Here is a 9,591-nt window from a genome sequence, read left to right on the forward strand (position 1 = left end):
AGTGAGAACCAGGGTCCCAGAATGAATTCAGAAGTCTTGTTGCTGAGTGATATTTACAAAATAGCACCCTGACTAGGACTGTGGTCCATATAAGGTGATTCTTCTGTGTCAGGACACACATATAACATTTCAATTAAAACAAACTAACACTTTTGTCTAAATTCCACAGACAATTGAAATGATAGCGTTTCTGGGCCTTAACTCACTTCAATTTTGTGTTTTTCCGTGGAATGTAAATAGACATATAGATAGGTAGGATAAAATACTTGAAGACTGTATACAACAACAGAATTGTTTGGTGTGGTTCCTGGGTCTGACAAGGTAAATTAAAGTTGTCCTTGAGGTTTCAGTCTCAATGCCACATTTTTTCTTAAACAGACATGACATATCTTCTTTTCAAATAAAATAAATAGAGGAAAAAGTCCTTTAATCTCTAAAAATAGTGCTTTTAGTTTTAAAGTCTTAGAATCTCAAGGTCAGTTTCTGAGAGGAAAAAATGAAGTTTTGGTTAACCTATCAATCTTTGCATACTTATACATAAAATGTTACCCTTTAATAAGCACTCATTGCTACCCTAGTCCCCAAACAACGTACCTTGTCCTTATGGATTCATGCTGTCTTATCCTAGAACTCAGCTCTTGTATTTAGTAAGTACAATTGCCTGAATTCTGCAGAGACAGTGCATATTCCATCACAGTGTACACAGTGTCCTAGTCCTGAACATGAAGGAAAATGAAAGCATCTTCAAAAAGAAACCCAGGAGAACCTAAGGAGGAAAAAAAAGAAAAAAACCCTCTAATTCATCAGAGACATAAAAGTTTTCCAAACACTTCAGCAAGTGAATCCACATAAAATTGTGTTTGCAAAATCATACTGATGAGCAATTTCCAAACCCTGGGGAAAGCTGAGAAGCAATTCTACAGGCTCATGACCTCTCAGGGAAACGTCTTTAAATTACAATGGGAAACCGTGGATGAAACTTTTGTTTATTTGTTTTTCCTGAAACCATGTAGAAGATGGCACTTGGTAAGCAGCGGGGTACATTCTCTACCTCTTCCACCAGCGATGGTCTTCCTGTCTCATATTTACAAGGAAGGGTTGGAAACAACCTTCACATTTTGGCCAGCCCATTAATGGTTTTTCTCCAAGGAGAATGGGAGATGACCACCACCAGAATTTTCAACGAACTGATAAATGGTGAGATTTATAATTCACATTTTTGCATTTTCAGAAAGGATTTCAAATTGTGATGTAGTGCTTCAAAGTGTGGGTGTTGTAGTCTGGCTATAAAGTATAATGCAATCCATGAGCCTATCATTTAAGAACTGTGCACACTTGGGCTAGTTACATAAACTTTCTGGCTCCTAGACTGCTCATACTTAAGGAGGATAATGACATTACCAAGCTGAAACGATGTGAAAACAAATAAAATAACATATGTGGAGTCCATAGAACAGCATTTGATACATAAGGTGTCCAATAAACAGCAGCTGTTAGAATGCAAATTCCTATTTGCTTAATGGGGGAGGGGGGCAGGAACTTCTAATTATTAATTTCATTAGACCTATCTTCAGCCTTTCATTTCAAGTTAAATCTAAATAACTTAGAAATGCAACAAGTGCATATTTTTGTCCTTGCTCCCCAATAGCATTTTATTTATTCTTTCTAAAATATTTTCATTTATCATTTATTCTCTGATGGCCTCCCCATCTTGATGTTTTAGATTAAAAAGCAGAATTTTCTGAGGCTATTTAAACAACGCTGTTGTAACATGGTAAATTCGAGTGCTGCAACTTACAGAGTTATTGATATAGAATACAGCAGAGTGGTCTCCAGTTCCATCCAGGTTAGTAAAAAAGTATTAGTGCACTATTTTTTTTTGTTATGGCTGGAGAGTACTGCATGGTATATATACATATACCACATTTTATTAATCTACTCATGTATTGGTGGGCATTTGGGTTTTTTCCACATCTTCGAGATTGTGAATTGTGCCGCTATAAACGTTCAAGTGCAAGCGTCCTGTAACCAAAACATTTGTATCCCTGTAATACTCTGAAATAAAAAAAAAAAAAGAATACAGCATTTACTATTTCCACAATGATACCCTAACAAATGGCACAGGGAAGGACATTAAGGGTAAGAAATCATGACTCTCATTAGAGAGTGGAGTCTTCTGATTTTAAATATGCCCACTTTATTTTCTCTAAGCCCCATGTGATATCAATTTGTAATATCCTCATTTGGATAAACTTCTTCCTGTCACTGAAACTTGTTTCTCAAGTTTCACTATTATAAATGACATGGCACAATCTTTCATTATAAAACTTCCTCATCTCATTTCACCTTCAGAATAAATTTTTAGAGCTGGGGTTACTTGTATAAAAAACACAAACATGTTGATGATTCTGAAATTACTTACTAATATTTTTTTCAAAAGAATTACATGGATAAAGCAGTTTCATTGCAATTTTAGAATGGGTATAATTGAAAAGTAGCATGATGTAAAAAACATATTATACTCTTATGACTGATTCAATTTTCCAAACCACTTTATGTCTGTATGGAAATGCTGTTTAAAAATATTACCAATATCAATATTTGATTTCAACTTTGCAAAACAAGTTAATAATAACTGTATGATTTACTTTCATAGGTCAGGCTGCTTGAACAAGTGTGACCATCTATTTTACGGTAGAGGAGGCTGAGGCATGGTGGTTTGTTCAATGACACATGGCTGGTGCTTGATGAAGCTGGGATTGCTAGCATTTTACTAGGACAAATTGAAGAATCTCTTTCGTTTTTAATTAACTTTTTCTTGGGAGTAATTGTAGATTAACAGAAAAGTTGCTAAGGTACCTTGGAGAGTTCTTGTGTACTACTCAGGTAGTTTCCCTTACTATTACCATCTTACATTACCATGTGTGTTTGTCAAGACTATTAAATGAACGTTGACATATTACTACTAACTAAATATCATATTTTATTCACATTGCACTAATTTGTCAATTTGTGTCATTTTTCTGTTCCAATATTCAATCTGGAACAACATAGTCCCTTTTGGACGATTACCTTGTAAACGCATTAAAAATCATAAGTCTGTGATCATAAACTATGAGGACACTATAGTCTCCATTTTCAAAGTTTTAACACTAAATTAAAATATCCCTTTCACTAAAAAAACGAAAGGGGTTGTTTATAGCTAATGAATATTTTAATTCTAAAATGGTATTGCTCTTAGAAAACCCTGGATAAAGGAAGTGGAGAGATTAAGAATTATGTAATTATTCAATTAATATTGAGCTTGTCTTCCTTTCCACCACATATCTAATTAAGTTTGTTTATTTTTCTTAATTTTTTTTTCAGCATATTACAGGGGTACAAATGTTTAGGTTGCATATATTGCCCTTGCCCCACCCGAGTCAGAGCTTCAAGCATGTCCACCCCCCAGACCATGCACACTGCACACATTAGGTTTTGTACAATGAAGCTGTCTGAAATACAAGTGGATGCTACTGGGTCTGAGAGCCACAGTGATTTATTCAGGAATTACTAAGGATGTTTAAAAGTGGTATACATATTAAAAATATCATTTCGGTACTGACACTGACCGAACAACTTATATTACATTTGTAACTTAAAAAAAGGGTGAGTAAAAACCATGTTGGTCATGATAAAGTAGGAATTAGAAGATGTTATAACTTCTGTTCTGTGTTAATGACTCTGGAAGCTTGTTCTCACCACTCATGATGACCTTCCCTGCTTGTTACTGCATCAATGTCTTTGTGTGTATTGCCTTATCTGATTCTCACAAGAACCCTATCAATAGACATTCTTCTTGTACCCATTTACAGAGGTGGCAGCTGAGGCTTTGAGAATATGAAGAATTTTTAGTAATATGTTCCACCCCAGTAGAAGATCCTGGATTTGAACCCAGGTCTATGTGAGTCTGGCCCTAATGTTCTTACTCAGTTCACTTCATGTCTTTCCTACTTTGGTCCAACGCTAAGCTGAGCACTGCTGGGTCATATATTGATATTTTTTGCTTTGTAATAAGTGGGTATTGATCGATCCCATGACCTTCTAGGGTTTGGTTGAATTCTTGTTTCCTTGGCAACAACTTAAAACTGGATATGAGGTTCATAGTGCAGGCACAGGTAGGAATGACCCTGGAAACATCATGGTGTATTTGTTAATTTTATTAACATTTGATTCTTTCTGTTAAGTCTTAAGTGGCATTCATAAACATCAGCTTATTTGCAAGCCTCACAAGAAATCCCATTTTTTTATTCACCTATTTTTTTTTAACAAACATATATGTATACATACACAAATATTAACACATGCAGGCATATATATGTGCTATTTGACTGATGCTTTTCAGTTATGTATATAGATAAGGACACAATCATCCTGTGAAGCTCTGTCTACTTGTGGAAAATGAAGTCAATGGCTTGATAATTGTCTGGATGACTGATTCCAAAGCTTTCTGTGGGTAAGGTGGTTGGCTTTGTAAGTGAGTTAATAGTAACTACAATTTGTAAGGGCACTTTATTTTTTATCATAAGCGACATTTTCACATTTTCAAATTTGATGCACATTATAATCCTGGGAGATGAGCAGGTAAGCTCTTAATATATACACAGCTCTCTGCTTTGCAATAATATCAAATAAATTTGAAATATGTATATCCTCAGTAGTTATACCTGATCAGACTTGACCACATTGTTTAAGTAATTGGCAAACAATTAATAAAGTATCACAACCCTGTCTTATAAGCAACTTATTTCTCTTCCTTGCCTATGTGTATATGTATATGTACATGCTTGTAGAAAGGTCAACTCTGCTCTGAAGTTCTTGCAGAAAGAAAAATCCATGCCTTTCCCTATTGATCCAGTGGGCACTGGAGCTAGAGGTTCTGTGTTCAAACCCCAGATCAAGCATTTGTTGTTTGCTTGAACTTAGCCTCTTTAAGCATGAGTTTCCCACCAATCTACAGGCACAATAGGACTATCAGAGACTGTGTTCTAGTCAGTGGGTCCTGAGCTCCACCTATTTCACTTAGTTACCATGACAATACTCTGGTATTGGCATTATTATTTTTATAAACTTCTCATCTTAAAATGACAGATTAAAAATAAACTAAATTTTTAGTGAATACTATTTATGTATTAAGTTTACAGCAAGGAATTTTCCACAGATTATTTTCTTTTATAAAGAAAGACTAAATTCATTTAAAGGCCCAATAGAGTTCAGACATTCAAAGACATATGTGAGGAGTAGCCATGATTTTCAAGAGGCTTTTAAACTGCATGTTATTTCTTCTTCTTCTTGTAGGTAAGGCAGTCTCCAGATTAGCATGTCATGCTGATCACCTCTGCTCCCATTCCTTGCCAATGGCAGGCACCACTAATAAATTACAGTCCTCCTTTCCTAATAACTTGGAGGTGGCTTCAGAATGCTTCTCAATAATTCACTCTGGGAGCCACCACTAAAAGGTCAAAGCTGGCACTTGAGATGAAAACTATTTTTCTTCTCTACCACATGTGGATGCTTTCCTTCCCCCATATTGAAACTTGGCCTTTTTTAAGGCATTCAATAATTTATCTCCACCTCAGTTCTGTCTGACCTTTCACTGGTACCTTCAACAATTTCTAATTTTGTGTTCTCAGTGACAATAGAACCACTTAAGATAATTTTGTATATGGATGAGCCAATTTACCGATGACTATAGTACTATAAATTGAACTGAAGCAAATTTTTCTTTGTCATAACTGCAGATGCTACATGCTGATCACTGTTGGAGGTGTCACCTTTTCCTTGGAAATCATGCAAAACCAAAGCTTTGTAACTGAGTTCATCCTCCTGGGGCTTTCACAAAATCCAAACGTTCAGAAAATATTATTTGTTGTATTGTTGTTTGTGTATATTGCCACCATCGGGGGCAATACACTAATTGTAGTAACCATCCTCAGCAGCCCTGCTCTACTGGGGTCCCCCATGTACTTCTTCTTGGCTTTCCTCTCCTTCCTCGACGCATGCTTCTCCTCTGTCTTCACCCCAAAGATGATCGTGGACTTCCTCTATGAGAGAAAAACCATCTCGTTTGAAAGCTGCATGATACAGATTTTTGCTGAACACTTCTTTAGTGGGGCAGAGTTGATTGTCCTCACAGCCATGGCCTATGATAGGTATGTGGCCATTTGCAAGCCTTTGCGTTACTCTTCCATCATGAACTGCAGGTTCTGTGGCATTCTGATGAGGGTAGCCTGGACGGGGGGCTTCTTGCATTCCACGATACAAATACTCTTTATATTCGAATTGCCCTTTTGTGGTCCCAATGTCATTGATCACTTTTTGTGTGACTTGCATCCATTATTGGAGCTTGCCTGCACTGACACCCACATCTTTGGCTTTTTTGCAGTGGCCAACAGTGGTTTTTTCTGCATCATAACCTTCTCCTTGTTGCTTGTCTCCTATGGTATCATCTTGTTCTCCCTGAGAACTCATAGTTCCGAAGGGCGGAGAAAAGCTCTGTCTACCTGTGGATCTCACATTATTGTTGTGATTTTATTCTTTGTCCCATGCATGTTTGTATACACACGACCTCCATCTACTTTCTCCTCTGACAAAATGGTGGCAATAGTTTACGCCATCCTAACTCCCTTGTTCAATCCTCTGATTTATACTTTCAGGAATAAGGAGGTAAAAAATGCCATGAGGAAAGTATGGAAGAGATTGGTGGTGGTTTCTGATGGAAAATAAAATATTAAACTTTTCTTATAAAGTCAAGTTTAAGAGTAAAAATGTCAAAAAACATTCTTGGACAAAAAATTTAAGGGATATACCTGTACAGAAAGAGGTAACATAATGTTCTAGCAAAGTGTTAGTGAGGGTCAGAAAATGATGTTTTCACCCTCTGATTCTCATCAACTCTGAGTTGGCAGCCCTGTATCACATATGTAAATTGAAATGTGTTGAATTTTATATTTACTTAGAATCTAATAATAAAAAAAGAATGACAAGATAAATTACCTCATCAGACTGCTTGTCATTCACTTCATGCATTGGAAAACCTTTTTCGAAGGAAGACAACAATATCTCAGAAATTAGGGACAGAAATTTACCCAAATTATGCCAATTGGAAAGAAGGTTATGTTTGGGACACTGATATTCATGTCTCTGAGGAAAAAAGCAGCCAAGACTGAGGAAGAGCACAGACCAGAGCATTCAGAGAACCTCAAGTATAGGTGTTTCTGTTTCACATGACTCCGTCATTTAATGTGGGTCCACTACCAACCAACCGCTATAGAATTTGACTCATCTGGTCAATTTCTTGAGAAACAACATGATTGATCCAGCCATGCTTACAGGTGAGTTCCTCCTGGGTCCGGTAACCACCCTCTACCAACCAGCTATTGGAGAGGAAGAAGGAATAGATTCCACAAGGGAGTTAGCAATGGTTATCTCTTATTCAAGCAGAATGTAAGGGAACACTTGAGAGACCAGTTTACTAGAAAACCAATATGAAAGCTGTAGATGTAGTGAGCTGACTTCCCCTATACAGAGGAATAGAAGCCAGAGGAATCAGAGAACAAAAGGCAGATTTCAAAAGAGGATTACTTTTCATTTTATTTGGTGATTGAAATTTTCTTTACTTTGTCTGCCCATTGAAAAGAATTCTATTTTAATAATTATCAATGAAATCATTCAAATGTAGACAGATCTTACAAATCATTCCCGAAGTTAAGGTTTGTTAGTCTCAGGTTTCCAAGTGTCATCTGTAATAAAATTATTTGCAGTAAAACCTTTAAATTTCTCCTATCACATTAACACTAATGAAATGCCTATTAATTGAGTATTATGGACAAAAGCACTAAGTGATATTTTTCTTTTTCCCTTAATATTCCATAACAATCCCAAAGCAGAAGTGTGTGTGATATCAGTTTTCTTTCTCAGAATAGATATGGCAGAGTACAGGTAAGATATAAGTGATCTCACATGGGGAAGTCCATGAAGGATTAAGATTAAGATTTAAAACATTATCGGAATAAATGTGTGCACTGCAGCAGACCAAGTGTGCAACAAGGGCTTGGACATGCTGGGGAGCTTTTCCTGCTTCCTTCCCTGACTTGTCAATCATCTGTCATTGTAGAAAGGGCAGCTTCTTAATGTCTTTTTCCCTTCACGAAGAGGTTCTTTTTTTTTGTTTTTTTGAGACAGAGTCTCACTCTGTTGCCCAGGCTAGAGTGAGTGCCGTGGCGTCAGCCTAGCTCACAGCAACCTCAAACTCCTGAGCTCAAGCGATCCTCCTGTCTCAGCCTCCCGAGTAGCTGGGACTACAGGCATGCACCACCATGCCCGGCTAATTTTTTTTCCTATATATATTTTTAGCTGTCCATATAATTTCTTTCTATTTTTAGTAGAGATGGGGTCTCGCTCTTGCTCAGGCTGGTCTCGAACTCCTGAGCTCAAACGATCCGCCCACCTCGGCCTCCCAGAGTGCTAGGATTACAGGCGTGAGCCACCGCGCCCGGCCAAAGAGGTTCTTACTGTTAAGTAGTTCCTTTATCCCTAAGAACAAGCTAGAGATTGATGATCTGGTATCATTGGCTCAAGCAATTTGTAAATCTGTGAATTGAAGACTTGACATACTACAAAATAAAACATTATTCTGGCAGGTTGTTGTGAACAACAGAGATTCATGCCTGATCCATGAAACACTGAAATTCAAACAGTTTTTAATTATTTGATCTCCCAACTTCTAATTGTGGTCTCTGGTATTAATATGCAAGGAAAAAAGAAAATATAATAGTTAGCATATGAAAATAAAAATACTGAAAGACATGTAGCAAGCCTTTTTCATTCCAACTAGGTTCATGAACAGAACTTTGCAAAATTCTCCCAACAACAGATATTGCTTTAGCTTTCCATTTTATTTTCTTTGTTGATTTTACCTAGGTAAAATCACCTGGGTATGATAAAATTCATTCTAATAAGTTAAGTGGGGTCCATGATCTTAAGATTTTATTTTCAGTTTACAGGGCAAATAAACTTGGGGAATACAGAAGGCAACATTTTAGATTTTCTCCTGTGTGTTACACATATCCCTTCTGTTTATGTTCAATATAGAATAATTTAGTGACAGAGCTACACCTGGATGCATAGGGGGCTGAGTAAAGTAGGCTGTACTTGGTTGGTCATGACAAGTACCCTTTTCTTACCACACAGGTGGGGAGAATGGATTTTAGTGGACAATTATCAGCCTGTCCCAGGCACCCGACATCAGGAGTATCCACAGAAAAATTTTTCACTCAAAATAAATTCAATTTGACATTTATTGACAACATATTATTGCCAAGTACTATTCTAAGTAGCAGTAAAAAAAAAAAAATTCTATATTCACAGATAACAGTATAGTGAATTATGTTCTTCCAAAACATTCCATAGCAAGTCCAGAAGATTTGTGAGTTCCCTGAATTTGAAGATGCTGCATGAATTTTTCTCCACCTAGGGATTGCCAGTTTTTTAAGAGCATGTGTAAGTTTATGTTTTGAATGCCTGTAGCACTATAACTTTCCTGTGTTCATC

The 9,591-nt window shown here is 36.7% G+C and overlaps 1 protein-coding gene across 1 annotated transcript; it reads left to right on the forward strand.

Annotated features, from left to right (window-relative positions):
* The first annotated feature begins 5,829 nt into the window (after positions 1 to 5,829).
* On the forward strand, positions 5,830 to 6,765 carry LOC138384408 (olfactory receptor 4C15-like). Its single transcript, XM_069469914.1, has one exon. The coding sequence runs from the start codon at positions 5,830 to 5,832 to the stop codon at positions 6,763 to 6,765; it is 936 nt and encodes a 311-aa protein (XP_069326015.1).
* Positions 6,766 to 9,591: the final 2,826 nt, after the last annotated feature.

The sequence above is a fragment of the Eulemur rufifrons genome, chromosome 6 (genome assembly GCF_041146395.1).
Source record: "Eulemur rufifrons isolate Redbay chromosome 6, OSU_ERuf_1, whole genome shotgun sequence".
Taxonomy (NCBI): domain Eukaryota; kingdom Metazoa; phylum Chordata; class Mammalia; order Primates; family Lemuridae; genus Eulemur; species Eulemur rufifrons.